The 20,205-nt window shown below is 40.3% G+C and overlaps 1 protein-coding gene across 1 annotated transcript in view; it reads right to left on the bottom strand.

The window, feature by feature from the left end:
- Positions 1-20,205, bottom strand: part of cbl (Cbl proto-oncogene, E3 ubiquitin protein ligase) — a 59,490-nt gene that overhangs the window by 17,442 nt on the left and 21,843 nt on the right. Inside the window, exons 3-5 of the mRNA XM_017490733.3 lie at positions 5,700-5,846; positions 5,428-5,584; positions 1,717-1,838 (exon numbers count right to left, since the gene is read on the bottom strand). Of these exons, the coding sequence (XP_017346222.1) occupies positions 1,717-1,838; positions 5,428-5,584; positions 5,700-5,846 (426 nt within the window). The remainder of the gene's footprint in view (positions 1-1,716; positions 1,839-5,427; positions 5,585-5,699; positions 5,847-20,205) is intronic.

Genomic DNA, 20,205 nt, shown 5'->3' with positions numbered 1-20,205 from the left:
GAAATAACTTTCTGTAGGTGTTTTTGCATAATTAGCCACCAAGCTTGCTGGAATGTTTGACCACGCTTCCATGCAATATTCTTTCAGTTGTAAGATGTTTGAGGGTTTTCTTGCATGTACTGCCCATTTTTGAGCCATTCCTTAGTGGATTTGTTAGTGTGCTTAGGATCATTATCTTGTTGAAAGGTACGCTTTCAGTTCAACTTCAACTTTCGGACAGATGGCCTCACATTATCTCCAAGCACTCTTTGATATGATGCAGAATTCATAGTTGAATCAATGAATGCAAGCTGTCCAGTCCCTGAGGCAATGAGGCAACCCCTAACCATAACATTTCCACCACCGCGTTTCACATTTGGTATGAGGTGCGTCTCCTGAAAAGTTGTCTTTGGGCTGCGCCAAACATGTCTGCTGTTACAGCGGCCAAATTTGATCTTTGATTCATCTGGCCCGTGCACATTATTTCAAAAGGCCTGGTCTTTGTGTATATGCTCATCAGCAAACTGTAGTCTTGCTCTAATGTTCTTTTTAGAAAGCAAAGGTCCCGTGATTTAATTTGGGGGTTTTTGGAGACTTCTTTTTGCATCAGATGGTCTGCTCTTGGGCTAAATTTTCTGGGACGGCCAGTCCTGTACAATTTGAAGTCTGCACCACTTGTAGATGATTTTCCTTACAGTGGAATGATGTATTTCAAATAATTTGGAGATCCTTTTAAATCCCTTGCCAGACTCATAATGATACTCAACCTTTTTTTCAGAAGGCCTTAAAGAATTCTTTGGATCTTGGCATGATGACACCACACACCTCAGTAACAAAGGGAACACCAGACATGAGATATAAGAGGGGTATGAATATGACAGGTTCCACCTGAACTTTCTAAGCAGGTTCTAATCACTGGCACCCAATCTTGAACACCTGATTCTAATTTTATGGATTTGAAGGTGTGATAAATATAGGGGTGTACTTACTTTTACCATGTGACTGATCGGTTTATTGTTCATTTAAATTGTGAAAATTATGACAATGTAAATGTTTTGTGTCATTTGATAGGATGTATAGTCCTTATTAATAGGCACTGTTTCAAAGAGGATCAAATGTTTGCTTGTCTAAAAAAAAAAAAAAAAAAAAAAAATACCCTGAACAATTTCCAGGTGGTGTACTTATTTTTTCACACGACTGTACATAAGTAAGAGTAACAAATACAATATCAGCGTGTGCAATTTTCTCTTAACGATGCACATGTTTCAAATTGGATACTTCTTAAAAAGACTGCATGCACCTACACGGACATGTACAGTACTCATTAATGAATATGCAACAAATCAGGGTGACATCATACGAGTCTTACAATACATCTACTGATCTCGGGTACCACGCTGTTCTGTGACCCACTGGGAGCCCGAGGTCTTCTGACTGAACGTGAACTGTCTCTGTGTGGCACTGTTGTGTGTGAAAATGGTTACTAATGATTATCTAAGCCTGCTTGTGTAATGAATAAATGGTCATCTGGATGAGACCGTGGTTGCGTGCGAACATACAGGGGACATCTTCTCCAAAAGGACAATGCGTGGATGACCTATTGTTGCGCACAGATCTTGTGTAGGAGAGAAGCCGAAAAAGGCTTGAGAGTTATGATTGTACAGTAGGTTTACATAATTGTTTCATTGTTTTATTCTGTAGACGTGTAGGTGGTAAGGATTGTGGTGGGCGTACTACCTGCCAGGCTTGTGGATGAACTTCTGTAGGCGAGCTTTGACCTCATCGTAGGTGAGAAAAGCCATGTAGCCCGGGTGAGTCACCGCAAGGCTGTTCCAGTTCCGCAGCAGAGACGACCATGGCTACAAAACACACGCACACACGGTCAGAATCGACATTAAGCACAACGAAGGAGCCAGTAATGAGAATGAGTCATTCTGTACAGCAGGTCTGCCAGTTAGTCAGTGATAAACACCCTCAGGTTTATGTTAACGAATACAGACCGGAACAACAGGACATTTAAGTGGAAGAGAATGAAGGTGAATGAATTTAATGAATATGAGAGCATAGGCGAATCAACAAGTGTGCTAAAAAACAATGACCTTTTTTTCCAACCTCTTCTAAAACCACAGAGCTTAAAACCTCAGTGGTAGTACTGTTAAACAAAAAGAAGCTGAACTGACCTGTTTCATATGAAAGAGGTTTATACAAGTCACACAAAACTGCAACTAACTGATGTTAACCCGTTATTCTGTTGCCTTTCAAATGCTTATGTATTCAGTACTTGTTCTTAATGGTATTTTATCTTTTACCATCCATCTGTCTCATTTGCATTCAAAACGCTTTAGATTTGAACATGGTGAGTGATGTGTGCAACCTTATATTTATAACATGGTCAAAGGCAAATATACCGTATAGTTCCTTTTTTTTTTTTTTTTTTAGAAAACTTTTTTGCATTTACTTTGAATGTTAGATATTTGTTTAAAACAGGACAGCTGTACGGAAAATGTGAATTTTTGCTTATTTTCTTTAAGGGTGCCAATAAATGTGGAGATGACTGGATTTCTTCTACCATTAAATGAAATGACTTATGGCTATAAATATTGAATTGGAAGATATATTAATGAACAGTGATGTTTTGTTAGTGCAATCATCAAAAAACATTGTATCATAATTCATATTTTGCTGACTTTTGGATAATAATATGTTTTGGATGAACACAATTTCAGTGGTGAATGACCCATTCTTTTCATCCAAACCTCAGCTGTAAACCCTCTAATGCAACATTTTATTCAATTAAACAGAACGGATGTGCACAATTTAATCCATTCAAACCTTCTTAGAAGTTCAATGTGATATTTAATTGCTTCTTATGGGTCAGTTTTTGTCAAATACGTCCTGCATGTGGTCATCTAACAGGACTGATCTGGCCAACAGATCAAGGCAATCAAAGATGGAATCGAAAGACACTTGAATCGAATAAACATGAAGTGGCGGTCCGGAGACTTGGATGGGATTTTCCATCAAATAGGTTTATTCAGAAGCAGAAAACGCATGGCCTTACTGTGAACAGCTTCACTAAAGAGCAAACAAGCTCTCTGTAAACACACTGCCTATTTCTGGCTGATTGCAAGGCCAAAGAAAGAGTGCAGTTCCAGGGAACACAAGGTAGAGTGCTGACTATTGCACCACACGCACAGCAATCATACAGAGTGCACGATATAAGATACTTGCTTAACATTTTGTTCAGATTTTATGTATATAGGGGAATAATTTCAGATCAAACTATTTTTCGTGCCTCCAAAAATATTCAAATAGCTACAGTTTTTCTGAACATTTAAAATATAGAAGCACCTTTTAAGGTTTTAATAAGCCAATCCTTGTGCTTTAAAACCAACAACCTGAATCATAGCAGTTTTAAAAAGATCCCCTTCTTCTTCCCAAATTAGCCTTGATGCACAGGGATGAGGGGAAGGCAGCTTAATTAAAGGGTGGATATATGATATGTAATGATAGGCTGCCTCACTGAGAGCTCTCTGTGATGTCTGCTTTAGAGTACTCAGTGTAATGAGTCGATTACTTACACAGGAACACTGGTTTCTAAATGCTCCTTTATGAGCAGTTGTGCTGTTGCAGTAGAGCAGGAAACCAACAGAACAATAGACCCCAACGATATTATTCACTAAACAACAAGGACAGCATAGAAGCATTTGCTTTAAAAAACAAAAACAGAGAAACATTTAGCTAATGAAGCTTGTGTACTCCAGTGTTAACATTTGGTAGGTTTTTAATGGCTTATCTCACCCAGTTTAACAGTAAATGTCTGTTAAACACTTTCTAACACTCACCTAGGAAGAAGACAAATAAGAAGGGAAAAAGATGCACTTTAGGCCAAACATACAGTATGTGAACACCTGAACTTCATACCCATATGTGGTTCTTCCCTAAACTGCTGCCACAAAGATGGAAACACAAAGTTGTATAGAATATCTTTATATGCTGTATTTCATTGAACGGAACCAAGAGGTCCAAACCAAAATCTAGTGGAAAGCCTTCCCAGAAGAGTGGAGGATGAGATCTACCATCCATTGATGTGGGTCTCATCTTAGGCACCACCAATAACCCAGCATCAGTGGTTCTGAGAGTCTGAGCAGGGATGTAAGACTGTTGGAGCTCAGAGAGATAAGGCGGGGTGAGGCCAGGAAGTACTTTGTAAACAAGGAGGAGTTTGTATTGAATAGAGGGTATGCACGTGACGTCACGGTAGCCGGAGCTCGTCACGGTCATGCCCACTGAGTGACAAAATGACTGAGCAGGAGCATTAGTGTACAGCGTGAATTCCGCGAGAAAACAGAAAAAAACGCATCTAAAATGGGGAAAAAGCTGTGATTGACTGTGCTAACAGATTCAACAAGAATTCAGAGCTATCTTTTTACAGAATGGCAAAAAAACATTCACTCCTTTTTTTACCCAAGTCGAGCAGTGTACGTGTAAGTTCTTTTGGCATGTGGTATTCACGTTGTACAATGATGAATAATTTGCTTCATATTTCTTTTTAAATGCTGCCTAGTTCCACTGATGAACAACGGGGGCTCATTCATTCTCTGACTGGGTTTTACCTTCAGAAATATATAACGTTACTAAATGGAAGAAGTGTTAGCGACAATCAAACTAGGACTAGCTAGCTCAAACAAATCCCGCCTTGAAGTAGGACCAAGCGTCAAGGCTTTTGTATGCCTTCAGGCTCTGCGTAAAATCAGGTACATATAAATGTCAGGAAAAACAATTTCTTTCCATGGACCACAGGTTCTTGGGCTAGTTCTAAGGGTCACTGTTGAGTCCAACTGCCTTTAATTTAAGATGATAATCGTTAGTTATACTAGCGTTTTCGCAGCTTACCCTAGTAAAACCAGCCATTTTGCTGGATGTTTTGCCACTCAATCCGGCCAAGGGGGGCATGTTCCTGTGGGAAAGTGACGTCAATGCATACCCTCTATTCTCTGACATGGGTTGTCATCATAGCTGTTCGAATAATTGGTATGAGCTGAATTTTAAATATGCTGAAGTCTATTTACCAGTAATGCCAATGAAGAAGGAATTACAGTAATCCAAGTGTCGGGTTATGAAAGCATGAACCAGGATTTGAGCAAGTTTCAAACTATTGGCTGAGAAAGCAATGTTGTGGAGCTGCTAGATTTTCATGCAATGTTCATGACATGGGGTTCAAATATTGTCAAAAATGAAAGCTAGATTGCAAATATTTGTAGAATTTGAAAGTGATGACATGTTTTTAATCTCCCCCGCCTGAACACAAACACACACAATGTTGCAGCACACCTGCAGTATTGTGCGAACACAGAACAATGGCCATTGTTAAACCACTGATATCGGGAACAATAGCAGAGATGACAGTTTGTGTTGGGGAGAAGTTGTGGAGCCAAGATCGCGCACCTGAAAAAGCCTGGTGAAGATGTCGAACTCGAACACGGAGATGTAGTCGTTGCAGGTGAGGTCTATTGTGGACTTCAAGGCCATTGCCTCTAACCCAGAGCTGATTGGGTGAAACTCGTGCAGTGCTTGTCTGAAGACCTTCCACTGGACAATAGTCCTGCGCAGATCAGGGAAATATCAAGTTACACTGTAAGCCAAAAATGACTGTCATATTGTGATTCATATTATACGATCATTCATATATTACATCTTTCAGCACAAAGAACACTCACTTGTCTCCAAATGATCTTCTCCAGAATTCTGCTGCATCTGCCTTCGTGATCCTGAAATTATCCCCTTGGAACAGACCGCTGGGAAAGATGGCTTTGAGCTCAGCCAGCATGTGACTGAAGATTAGAGATAGTTTGGTCAGGTTTCGTCTGAAAGTAAAGCAAACAAAAGAAGGTCGTCAAGAATCGTGTACAATAATAATATCCATCCATCCTCAACCGCTTATCAGTAACCGGGTCACGGGGGCAGCAGCTCCAGCAGGGGACCCCAAACTTCCCTTTCCCGAGCCACATTAACCGGCTCTGACTATGGGATCCCGAGGCGTTCCCAGGCCAGCGTGAAGATGTAATCTCTCCACCTAGTCCTGGGTCTTCCCCGAGGTCTCCTCCCAGCTGGACATGCCTGGAACACCTCCCTAGGGAGGCGCCCAGAGGGCATCCTTAACAGGTGCCAGAACCACCTCAACTGGCTCCTTTCAACGCAAAGGAGCAGCGGCTCTACTCTGAGTTCCTCTCGGATAGCCAAGCTTCTCACCTTATCTCTAAGGGAGAAGCCAGCCACCCTCCTGAGAGATCCCATTTCATACGCTGGTACCCACGATCTAGTTCTTTCGGTCATTACCAGGTCCGATCATACTAGGAAACCGATGGAGTACCTACTCCGGGTAGGGAATGAGGACTTAACCCAAGTGAAGGAGTTCAAGTACCTCGGGGTCTTGATCACGAGTGAGGGGACATTGGAGCGGGAGATTGGCCGGAGAATCGGAGCAGCTGGAGTGGTATTGCAATCGCTCTACCGCATCATTGTGACGAAAAGAGAGCTGAGCTGGAAAGCAAAGATCTACCGGGCAATTCCGATCAAAGATCTCGATCTACCGGGCAATTTTTGTTCCTACCCTCACCTATGGTCACAATAATAATAAAAAAAACAAAACAAAACAAAAACACATGTATTCAGACATTAATCAAAAATTTTACTTTTATTTTATTATATATTATTTAGGACGGCATGTTTGTGCAGCGGATAGGCTAAACTAACATGTTAACATTCCAGGCTCCCTGGATTGATCCTGACATATTAGGTGGATTGTTTATGATAAATTGCCCCTAAATGTGAATGAGCCTGTGAACGTGTGTGTGAAGGATGCTCTGTGATGGACTGGTGGCCCGTCCAGGGTGTATTCAGAACACGCCCCCAGTGTACTCGGATACAACGTGACCCTCACCAGGAACAAAGGTTACTGAAGATGAATGAATGAAAATATATATTATTTATCACTGAAGCAGATGAAGGCCGGTACTGACAGGCAGCTGAAGAAAATGAGAAGCATCTCTGAAGTGAGCAGGGAAGGAGGGGAAAGCTATGGCTGATGCTACTGGGCCTGGGTGCAAGGTGAGGTGAGGCAGGGAGTACAGCAGTGAGAGGAAAGGGGGAAAGAAGAAAGCCATGATTTAAAGGCCAGCACAGTGGGGGATTGTGCAAGCGCTCCAGTCTGGAGAATTGACATGCACAACATAGTGCGAGTGTGTGGCAGGACTACAGCTGCCTCCAAACAAGCCTAGTTCAAGCGCTCTCGCTCTCCCCAGCACCTCTATTCCCCCCACCCCTCCACACAAATACAGGTGAGCACGAGAATCAGAACACAGCAAGCACAAGAATCTCCTAAGTGGTGATGCTAAATTGACGGACCAGGCTCATTTCATAAACAACGTTACAGATCAATACGAAACTCTGGATATTTCTTTTTCTCCTGCAGATGTCATTCATCTTCGCACACACCCGGCATTCTCCTGCTGTTTTCAGCATTTTCTTGAACCTATTAATCTTTCTTCCACTAGAAATGTGAAGCGAAACTACAAAGCGCATTGCCTTTAGTAGCGACTCTGAAATTGTGGTCGGAGTGCCATATTTATATATATATATATATATATATATATATATATATATATATATATATATATATATATATATATATATATATATATATATATATATATATATATATATTACACATACACACACACACACACACACACACACATTCTCTGAGAGCCAATACTCACTAAGTCATTGATCGATCACAGTAAAATGAAAGAGATATAGAGCCCTGTTGGCAATGTGCGTTTTTTTTTTTTTAAGGCTTTGTGCAAAAACGTGGCAATGTGTTGCCCTCAATGGGGAACAGCTGTGCTGCATTGCCAAACACCAGCAAAGCATGCATGAGAATGTTAACATGTGGGCAAAAAACCCCACAGAATGCTACACATATAAAACATCAGCAATGCAACCACAATGAAATGAACAGTAATGTCGGATATAAAACATGACAGGGTGGTGTGAAGTAAAGTACACTATTCTGCAAAAACCTTTTAATAAAATAAAATAAAAAAGGGCTAAGGCCCATAAGGCAAAAATATTAAGCCTTTAATGGTCTTTACAACAAATCATTGGTCAGGAAATTAGCAAGAATTAAACAAATAGATAAAGCAGCTTAGCATGGGATAGATTTTGGGTTTATTTTGTTGATTTGTTAGCAATGATTTGTTAATTAGTTAGAACAAGTTAGTTCCTGTTGACACTTATGAGCATTAACAAGTTGTTCCATCACCTCATCGGGCACTCTCTTTGTTTTGTCTCTCAAAGTTCACACTGGAGGGGGTAAAAAAAAGCTGCTTGTCATAGTAGTGAGAAACGGCAAAGCCATCCATCCTGATGACTTTTCTTGTGTCTGAAAAGGTAATGCTTTACCTAGGACTGTTACAAAGTGCCAACATCGGAGACTCCTTCCAAATATACTAAATACAGTGCCGCAGGAATGAGTCCTAAAACTCATTTTAGCACTTCCGGTTCCATCGTCTTGAAGTCAATGGGTTTTTTAAAATGGGTTTTTGGTTGAATGCCTGAAATAAGGTCTGTGGTTAACACAAGCTCAAGATATGATCACTTTTTGTACTACGACATAAAATACATCAGTAATACCCCAATCATGATTTTTTTAAAAAAGCTTTTAAGTGCCTTGAAAAAGGCGGTCGCTTACAAGTGGCTAAATGGGACTACAGAGGTTGTCAGGGACATTAAACATCACGCTGAACAAGAAAAAACTCATCTACTACAGCCTTGCTGGGCTCTTGTAAACTACTCCAACTCAAACTTTCCAACTTGTAGAGTTGTCAATTTATAGTATTTTTCAATAGTATTTTCCTTTTTTTTTTTTTTTTTTTTTTTTTTTTTAAATAAAGACCAAATGAGTTGTCGGAAGCAGGGCGCATGGTGTCTTAGTGGTTAGCGCGTTTGCTTCACACCTCCAGGGTCAGGGGTTTGATTCCCACCGTGGCCCTGTGTGTGCGGAATTTGCATGTTCTCCCCGTGCTGCGTGGGGTTTCCTCCGGGTACTCCGGTTTCTTCCCCCAGCCCAAAGACATGTATGGTAGGCTGATTGGCATGTCCAATGTGTCCGTAGTGTATGAATGTGTATGTGAGTGTGCCCTGTGATGGATTGGCACCCTGTCCAGGGTGTACCCTGCCTTGTGCCCCATGCTCCCTGGGATAGGTTCCAGGTTCCCCGTGACCCTGAAGAAAGGATAAGTGGTATAGAAGATGGATGGATGGAGTTGTCGGAAGCTTAGTGATGAAGACATGTGACCATGGTGTAGTTCGTTTCTAGACTAATTTTAGCTTTTCACTTCTAGTGACTGTATTTAGGCTTCAAATTTCATATAATGTGTGTTTATTTGTGAAGATTATCTTGATGAACAAAATGTGTAAGAAACTATCTTAAAAAAAAAAATAAAAAATTCTGTAATAATCCAAAAGCCAATGGAAAAACCCTATTGGACTTTTGTCGAGGGAACCAGGGTGATGCTAACTTTCAGGTTGGCCTACAAGAATACGTCATCCCTACAGCACTCTCTAAACGTGTTCGACTAGAAAGCTTCACCACATCAACATTTCCACCAATACATTACATTTATTCATTTAGCAGACACTTTTAGCCAAAGCGACTTACTAATGAGGAAATACATGCAAAAGCGATTTATCAAGCAAAGAACAATACAAGTAGTGCTACCATACAAGATTTATAATTGTGTCCTAGAGAAGCAAAGGGCACAGAGAAGAGGTATAAGAGCCAAAGTTGTTTTTTATTTATTATTATTATTTATTTATTTTTTTAAATAATGGGGGGTTGGCAGTCAGTCATTAATGATCGCAGATTGCGTGAGGGAACGTAAGCCTCAAGGAGAGTGTTGAGGTAGGGGGGTGCTGTTCCAGATAAGGTCTTATACGTGTGCATCAAGGCCTTGAATTTGATGCGGGCAGCTACAGGAAGCCAGTGGAGGGAGATGAAGAGGGGTGTGACATGGGTCCTTTTGGGCTGGTTGAAGACTAGGTGTGCTGCTGCATTCTGAATCATTTGAAGGGGTTTGATGGAGCTGGCTGGGAGGCCCGAGAGTAGTGCAATAGTCCAGTTTTGAGATGACAAGAGCCTGGACTAGTAGCTGTGTAGCCTGTTTGGTGAGATAGGGTCTGATTTTCTTGATGTTATACCAAATGAAACTACAAGAACGTGCAGTTGTTGAAATGTGGTCTGTGAAGGTCAAGCTGTCAAACGTCACCCCAAGGTTCCTGTCTGGCTTGAGTGACCACACCCAATAATTACACTCGTACATCTCAACACGTCTGTGCTACGAACAGTTCTAGTTGTGTCACTCAAATGAAAACCTTTTTTTCCTGGATCGCTGATTACAAATACATGTCTCAGATGTGTATCTGCATTTTGCTCAATGCAAACGTTCCAACACTATGTTCCACAGTACTGAAATTAAGGTTTTCATCTGTCTCACCCTTGTATACATCATACTCTACCTTTCTTAAAAATTCATCATCTCAATCTGCCCTTACATTGTCAGAATTGGAGCCGTTCCCATGGGGCTCTCGTTGAGCTTGTTTGTTTGGTTAGGGTAGCAGGGTTTAATGCTATACGAAGCCCCATCTCTTCCTCTGGGACTCCTGCCAGCACTTTTCACTGTGAATCCCCGTTTTTAACTCGCAGATCCTCCTATACTGTGCTTGTAGCCTATAGAGAATGCTGGCTGAGTGGATAGCAAGACTGAGTGGCAGTAATTATGCAAACTGCAAAGACACGAGTTGGGAAGTGTATAAATGAAAATTATACAGAAAAAGTGTTTTTGGTTTATATGTGCCAAGGGGTCCTCTTGCTTACTACAACATACGTTAGTGGCTCTAAGATCATTCATAAATGGTTTTCAAAATGTCTGATTGATTACACGGCTCCTGCTGATTAAAATGAACAATATATCTAGGACTGTATGAAAACTCTGCCGCCCCCCGCCCCTTCCACAAACCCTCAAATGTCCACCCACGCACTAGTTTTTATGACCAAGTACGAACACACAAGCCATCGCCCCCTCCTCCATTTTTCTATTCAGGCTCTTGGCCTCTCCTTGTCATGACACTGCATATGAGCCAAACCTTCCCTAGATACTGTGCTTTTGTAAGCCTTCCTCCTCTTTTGGCCTGACCTTTAACCTGCAGCTGGCTGCTCCCTTCCTGTTTCCTGTTTTCCATGATAAAAAAACCAGGCCAACAACAGAGGAGAGACAGAAGTCTGCGAATGCCCAAGGCGGACAATCAAAGAGCCCTTCTACATTCCCACCTATCACTGTGTGCTACGGAACTTAGCAGAGGTAACTCAAATGAGAGGTTAGGTCTTGAGGTCACATTTGAAATGTTGTGCAACAATGTATATTTTGCTAAACACCCTAGACTTCCTTTTTGACTTTCAGTATTTGCCAATATTGGACCATTTGGTCCCGTGCTATGTGAAAGTCTGACCCTGCATCCCTACTTATACGATGCACTAAACGTATGTAGTCTTTTTGTGAAAAGAAAGTACATACTTTTGAGTGTGTAGTAAGAGTATGCACGTACTGGGACATACTAACATGTCATGTAATGGAAGAGAATGTGGTTGCCTAGTTACGCACACCGTCACCATAAACAAACTCCTTGTTGCATTTCAGCTTTTCCATTCATCCATTATTCCTTATATTTAATTTAAATATTTAATTAATTTAAAATTTTACCGTTCCCTTGATTTATTTTTCCACGTTTCATTTACACCTCTCTAAAATGTGTCCTTTAATTTGATGACGCAAACAGTCCCAAAACTCCTCCTCCTGCAAAGAGTTGTGGGCAATATTAGACGTAGCTTATTACAACAACAACAACCAGCTGCTATATTAATTAGTATTTATGGCCTACCATATAGCGGGAGATCGTATGTTAATATACAAATTATATAATCATAATCAAAGGCCATTTATGGTGTTGTCTGTTAGTCTGGTGTGGGTTTATTTGAGTGCGGCAAAATCCAGTCAGGTGAATTCTGCTGGTTCACTTCAGGTTCTGCCGCTGCGATGGATCTTGTTGGGAAACCAAATGTTACATTGGGATCTGGGATCCCGATCTGGGAACATTTTGGATTCGTGCCTAACAAGAGAAAAATGTGCGACTGTGTTCAATTCTCCAGTCCCTCATTCTTCGACTTCTCCCCAGGTCAATCACAATACCGTATCCCAAAAAGCCCTCGGGCTGTTTCTCATTCAAACACAACACAACACAAGGCTGTATGAGTTGTTTCACTAACGGAAGTGCTAAAATAAAGTCTCATTTCATTTTTTGATATTTAGGTTATATAATTTAAGCATATAAAATTGTATATTATTAACCCCGCACTGTAGTAGAAATCTGCCACCATCACAGCCCTAAATATTACAGTTGCAACCAAAATTATTCAACCCCCACTGCACATCAGGTTTATTGTCAAAATTTACAGAATTTCAGCTGTCACCAGAGATTTTCTATATTGTTCGAGACAGGTGACTGTAATGACCCTGTAGAATCTTCCAGGACTTCTGCAACCAAGCCTTGGTGGAATTTGAGGTATGCTCGGGATCATTGTCCTGTTGGAAGGCCCAATGACGCCCAAGCTTCAGCTTCCTCACAGACGGCATGACGTTTTCTCCTAGGATTTTCTGATTCTTCAATGAATCCATCTCGCCTTCCACACGCTGCAGGCTTCCAGACCAGAGGATGCAAAGCAGCCCCAGAGCATCACTGAAGAACCATGCTTGACTGTGGACAGTGTTCTCTTTCTTCATTCTTCTTCTTCTGGATATACCACTGATCCATAGTGCCGAAAAGTTCCAGTTTTGTTTAACTGCTCCACAGAACAGAATCCCAAATCTTCTGTGGCTTATTTATATGATTTTGAGTTGACTTTTCTTGTGCTTTTGGGTCAGTAGCGGTGAACGTCTTGGAGTTGTGGCATGGAAATATTCTGCGTTTAGTATACGCCATACTGTGCCCACAGAAACCTCAGTGCCTGTTGCCACCAAGTCTTGCTGCAGGTCTTTTGCAGTCACTCAAGGGTTTTTCACAACCTGCCTTCTCAGAAATCTGGTTGCAGCCGTTGATCGCTTCCTTTTTCTGCCCCGTCCAGGTATTTTGTTATTTTCTGCCCCTAGCCAGTTCAGGAATTTCATGTGTTCCAGCTCAAGCACACCTGGTACAACTAATGAAGCACTTGTCTAGCTGCATCAGGTGTGCTTGAGACAACACCTGTTTTGCATATATTTGTGCTGTTGTGAGGGATTCTATTCAGGGGGTTGAATAAGTTGCATTCAAATTCAGCTGAATTTGGGGAAACCATTTGAAGCATTTGTTTTGTTGAATTATTTCAATTGCTTTTGTTTGATTTGTTCATTGCAAACAGCTCAAAGTCTGTAAATTTTGACAATGAACCTGATTTGTAATGGGTTTTGAATAATTCTGATTGCAACTGTAGCTGAAAAAAAAAAAGTGTCCACGAATCCACAACTTGAAAATCTACCGGAAATAGTAGACCATCCGGGTAACTTTGGGATACTCATTTCAACATACTACCATTACGGAGAAACTAATTTTCATCTCAGATACAGTTTAGGATAGATAGTAGGCAAATTGAGATGCAGGGTGAGCTATATCATGCGAAGGGGGAAAGACTCAGTGTGCTAAATGCAGTTCATCATAGGCCTACATTAGAATACAGATAAATATCACAACTTATTAAAGGACACATCATTCCAAATGTTCCAAGTCCAATCGCTTGGTTTATAGCCATTTGAGTGCATCAAACACCCTCTTGATATCTGTGTGATCAGAATGCAACAGTTTTACTGTTAGATGTATGGTCTGCAAAAATTAATCACTGTGGCTGAAGTCTGGGAAGACTTTCATGTGGGGAAAAAAATGTGGTTGAGATACAAGCAAAAGTGAAAGATAGTTCAGGAAGTAATTTCTCACACACTTTTGTTCACCAAACAACACCTTATGAAAGTGATGTGTCTTTGATGGTTTACTTTGACAGCACAGCACTTGACTAAAGATGCACAAAAAGTATAATTTATTGTAAACAACAATAAATTAAATTTTCATAACTAATCATTTCGATTTTTTCCCCCCAGAAAAATCAGAGTTGGGATGGACTACAATTAACAATCTATTTGACTACACATCTAACAAAGCACCAATCAGAATGATCAGTCTGCTTACACTAGCTACGTTTTTACCCCAACCACAGAAGCTCAAGTGACTTCTTTCCTGCTCACTCAACGACTTCGTGCCTAAGCATGAGAACGACTACTCTTCAGAATTTTGGTCATTTAATACACAATTTCACTGTAGTTGTTTGTACAGTAATGGCAAATAGTCCTACATTATATTATTTTTTAAACAGTGAAAGGAGAATGAGGAGAATGATCACAGTGTCTTCACTATGACTGAGAATCACAATCTACACCAAGTACTGTACAAAAGCAGTCAAGGCTGTACAAATGTCTAAATCTTAATACAAATAAATGAAATAAAATAAAATGAAATAATGCAGGTCTCAATACATTTTACTCACTTTTTGTATCATAATTTTTTATTTTTATTTTAATACAATAAAATCTTATATTATGAATGGAAATATTTAAGCTGCTCACTGCTACGACAGATTTTAATCAATTTTATTGAACAGATAAAATGTTTTAAAGCACAAGATCACTTTGGAAGTCAAACTGTGTACCCAGAGCTACCACACCATATTGTGCCAAAAGGAGAGAAAAAAAAAGTCTAAAAAAAAGAAACATAAAACACAGGATACAGATTTTAAATGTGTAAATTTATCCCTATTGAGCAAGCTGGTGGCGACGGTGACAAGGAAAAAACTCCCTAAGGTGATCTGAGTCCGGTTCCTCTAAAGGTTTCTTCCTCAGATGGGAACCCATCCTTATCTGGGTAACACCGGATAGAACACTTAAAACATTTTTGTCTTTCCAAGATTTGGAGAAGGTTATTCATGTTTTTATCACATTGCGCTTAGATTATTGTAATTCATTGTACTTTGGTCCTCCTCAATCATCTCTTGCTCGTCTCCAGATGGTTCAGAATGCAGCTGCAAGGCTGTTGACCAAGGCAAAGAAATTTGATCATAATCAACCCAATTTTAGCATCGCTCCATTGGCTTCCTGTCCATTTTAAGATTCAGTTTAAGATTCTGTTTGTCTTTAAAACTCTTAATGATCAAGCTCCTTCTTATCACAAAGATTTTCTTATACCACATTCATCTATGAAATCAACAGATTTCTAAGGTCTTCTGATAGGTTTCTTCTGTATGTCCCTTGATCCCGTTTAAAAACTAAGGTGGATAGAGCTTTTTCAGTTGCTGCCCCTCGTTTATGGAATCAATTGCCACTGGACATCTGCCTTGCACCTTCAATTACCAATTTTAAAAATAGGCTTAAAACATTTCTTCTCCCAGGTGTTTTAACCTAATTTTTTTTACTATTGTCTATCTTGATAGATGTCTATTTGAATAATTATTAGTGACATTAGGCTACATTTAGCTGACAGGACACGGGCTGAATGGCGTTGCATGGTGGCCCATTCGGAGGTAGTTTATAACATTGCAATGCGTTCGCGTCGTTAGCAAATAACCGGCTATCGCAAACATTACATGGAGCATAACGTTAGCTGGTTTCACGGCTACAATGCCAGCTGCCTCAAACAAACATAATATAGGACCGTCTTTCAGGTGCTTTGCCAAATTCCAGGTGTTTCCTCGCTTTGTTTGAAATGAACTATAGCATCGGTTGCACACCATCTTCAGAGCATCAATTATGTGTTTGTCGTCATCTGCCTCAGATGCAAAGTATTTACATATTCCATACTACCTTTCCTCTCAACGAGTCACGGCGAGCTAAACTTCTGTAGTTTCTCCCCATGTGCTTGTAGTTGTTGTTGTTGTTCTTCACCACTTATGGACAGACGAAAACACTTGTTTTTTCATTTGCTGCCCTCTTCAGGTCCGGAAGAATTGCAACATCGGTACCTCCATTAAAAACGGTTCCAACGCTGCTCCAGAAAAACAAGTACCGTCATGTTTTAAGAATGTTGGTACCGACTTGGAACCGAAGTATCAGTTCTTGTGACATCCCTAGTGTGAAAGTAAATGAAAGTTCATTATGGTTTTTATATAAAGTCTGTTTGTTGAACTAGACCATTGTTCAGTAAAAGAGACTTGAGTGCAAAATTATATGTGGTAAGTGCAGTCCTAAGGCCATAGCAACCATAGTCCCAGCAACCACAGTGAGAATGTCCATGTGGAATTGAGGTCAAAAACTATTTCAATGGTGCTTTAAGCGGTACCAATAATACAATTTAAATATCAATAGGCAACAACAGGCAGAAACATGTTAATATAACATGCACGGTTAAAGCAGCACTGCCATTTTTATGTCTTATTTGTTTTTACAGTCTGAATAATATGTCAGTTGTAACAGTCATCATTTCTTTTAAACAGTCACCATCAGTGAAGGGGCTTCCTGTACTTAGTTAGGAGGTGGTTAACACTGAATGAAGCCTCGGTAGCAGATTTAGCTCCCTCACTTGGTTTTGTGAAAAGTGACTTTGGGGCTTTTAAAACAAAGTTCATCTGCTGAATTCTTTTCTCTACTATTTCTTGGGTGGGAATGAGTCCTTGAACTTCAGATGGTAAGTAGTGTGATGGTGTGCCAAATTACCCCCTTTTTTGACAATGCGAAAGCCTGGTAACATATCAAGCAGGCAGTCTTTTCTTTCACCAATGAAAAAGCAAAGTCATTTTCTGCTTCAGCATAAAAATTATTCACATTTTCGCCTTCTTTCATTGCACGGCTATGGTTTCCTGAACAGAGTTCACACTAGCTGGCTACGTAGATTAACAGCAGGTTGACGTGACGCATCCGGAAATGGTTAAAGCACAGGTAACCTAATTTCATTACAGATTTTCTTGGGCTTCTTCCTGCCCATACAGTTGCACACCATCAATTAAATATGCCAACAGCAAATATTTGACCACTGCGTGTGCTTTTTTATTTTAAAACACGATGTGATCATTGACAGCACATGGATGCTTGCGATCTACCAAAAATGCCTCAGTGATCGACTGGCAGATCACGATCAACAGCGCTGATTCAGAGGCTTAAAAGCTCCATCCACCAGGGGGCTGAGCTGAAATATACCTAGCCAGCAATGGGAAAATCTTTGAAAACTTCCTACAATGTTTATGTAGCAAAATAAAGCTGGCTGGAGTTAAGGTTGTGATGAGGTGTATGTTGAGAAAGTAGCAGGCACAGCAGCGCCAACATGGATGTGTATGTTGAGAAAGTAGCAGTCACAGCAGTTTAGGCTTTTCAGGCCATTAAACTGATCTTGGTGCCACAACAGAGCGTATATTAAAAGGTCGACCGAGTGATTGGCACAAATCCACAACAATAGTTTTGCACGGATGTGTCCCTTGCGGGAGCGGATGGGAAGTGTCCGCAGTCCACAGTTCGAGAGCGGCCTCTAGAGGCGAAATAAAAAAAATATCACTGACAAATTTTGTTGTGTTATTTGAAGTGCTTTTTGATTCATTCTGGAGGTCTTGATTTTTATTTGACATTTGGATCTATACATTTTATTTACTTTAATATGTATTAATAGTTCATATATACACACACACACACACACACACACACGAATATTTATATATTTAATAAGTACATTTTCATACAGTAAGTACCGTTTATTTTTGTAATAAAATTCAACTATGTTTTACTTTGAGTATTATGTTGATTAATCGTTTATCAGCAGGTACAGCCCAACTTAGTTATCAGTATCTGTAAAATCGCTTGACCTCTTGCGTATATAATCCTCCCAATGAGAGGAACCTTTGCATTATTCTGCCCCTACACTTAGGCCTGTGTTGCATAGTTCGCATGGTGCCACGTACAGTTTGTGGATGTGCACAACTGGCATGCTTGCATGAACACCGGAAACACACTATCGCCATCTCACATATAGTTATTGTTACACATATAGATATAGATCATGTTATTTGAGTTGGGCATTGAGAGAGACTCAAGTAGGATTTTATCCAGCTTATATTAAAAAAACAAAACACCACAACATTCTATTGAATATAAAAGGATGCACCCAATTTCTGAAATAGAGTTCCTGGGTGTACTTTTTTGATACAGTCATCACTATACAAATTTAACTCTCCGGAACTGGCTTCACACTAGATCTGTCAGGAAACAGCAGTGACAGCAGCCTCGCACTCCACTGCACACACATTCACACCATAATTAACCACGCAAGTTTTTTTGTTGTTGTTTTTTTTTAAATAGCACCCATTCACTGGAAATGTGCACTTTAACAGTTTCAATAACATTTTAAAGTCTTTATTTCCTTTCGAAAGTGTTTAAAGACGACACAAAGGGAAAAGGGAACAAAGCGTGTGTGTGTGTGTGTGTGTGCGCGTGTGTGTTTTAATTAGGTCCTGAGGGCAAACGGGGAAGTGCACTACTGTGCCTTCGTTGGAGTTTGCGAGTGCACTCACGAGAGTATAAATAAACATGATGCAGTTAAGCCAGGCCAGGGCTCAGTGCAGGGGAAAGGTACAGCATGCTGTAACTCAAGCGTGTTTCCATCCAAAAGCCACATGGCTAGCCTGCAGCGGAGTGGGTAAAAATGGCCGAACGAGTTTCTACTCCAGTGAGGAAGTTCATAAAATGGGGGTCATTTAGCAGTTCCATTCTTGTAAGCCGTTCACGCTTGTGTGGTTTAATGTGATCTTGTTAACGGACAAATGAAAGATTCTGATTAAAGGGTGATTTAAAAGTCATTATCTTGGTGTCTAGAATGGTTTCATTACTTAAAATTAAAAGGCCTTTACATAGCCTTTGCATCTGGGTAATGAGTAGGTGAAAAAAAAACAACTTAAGGCAGAGTGTAGTGCTTTTAAAAAAAAAAAAAAAAAAAAAAAAAAAAAAAAAAAAAAAAAAACCCATTAACTGCTGATAGAAGCATTTCTTGTGACATAAGTACTAAACTGGCATATGGTGAACGGAGGTCGAAATCAATTTAATATCCTGGGGGAAAAAAAGGGTTCAAAATTTTAGAAGGAACGAAAATATAAGCCACGTGCACGGTTATTTACATTTTCTGCGGTAATCCCACGAAACGAGGAAAAGCTCGGTCTGCAATGAGCACCGTTTTATCTTAAATCTTCATCGTCTGCCGCTGCGTCTTTCTCACTGATGAGGTTTACTCATTGCTCAGCTCAAACAAGGGTTCAGATAATGCATGAGTGTAACAGGATGTAGATACTAAACATGCTGTAGAAGTACAAAAGAGATACCTTTACCACAACACATGCATTCGTTGCCATTACACAGAAAGCCCGAACTGAAGGAAACTGTATCACGATCTCATCACACAAAAGCAGCAAAGTCAGTTACACCACACAGCCTGACGTTCAAGCAGTCTACACTCGAAAAAACGCGTTGTTTTATCGGCCGTGTTTTACATATCCTGTAGCTGACTCATTCATACAGAACATTTAGGTCCACGATTAGATGAAATGATAGCCAAAATGAGATGAGTGATTGGCTTGGGTGGGGTTCAGAGTAGTACGAGTAGTACGCACCCCACCCGCATTTACAGAGAACAAGAATCTGCAACGCCATTGTGGTCTAAATTTAGCACCTGGTGGAAGGTCCTCTTGAAACTAGTCTAGACACACAAAAGCAGGACACAAATACACACCAGAAACTGCATGCCTTAACAGAATGTAGACTACACAGTTCCCATGCAGTACGCAAATGATCATTTGCAAACTCAGGTAGATGACTGCAAACATCCAAAAAAAAAGAACGAAAATAATAAGGGTGAAAACTGCAAGGCAGTGATATAAGGATAAGGCAAGTGCATGACTACACCACTGCAAATCCCTCACATGCTCTTGGTGCTAATGGACTAATCTGCATTATAATGGAGGATAGGTCACCTTTGTGCACAGCAGTGTTAAAAGCTGGATTGGCAAGAAAAATATACATGAAACATCAACAGAATATGAAAAAACACTGAGACAGCTATGAA

The sequence above is a fragment of the Ictalurus punctatus genome, chromosome 17 (genome assembly GCF_001660625.3).
Source record: "Ictalurus punctatus breed USDA103 chromosome 17, Coco_2.0, whole genome shotgun sequence".
Taxonomy (NCBI): Eukaryota; Metazoa; Chordata; class Actinopteri; order Siluriformes; family Ictaluridae; genus Ictalurus; species Ictalurus punctatus.
The sequence above is the reverse complement of the archived record's forward strand: the minus strand, read 5'-3'. Positions and strand labels throughout refer to the sequence as shown.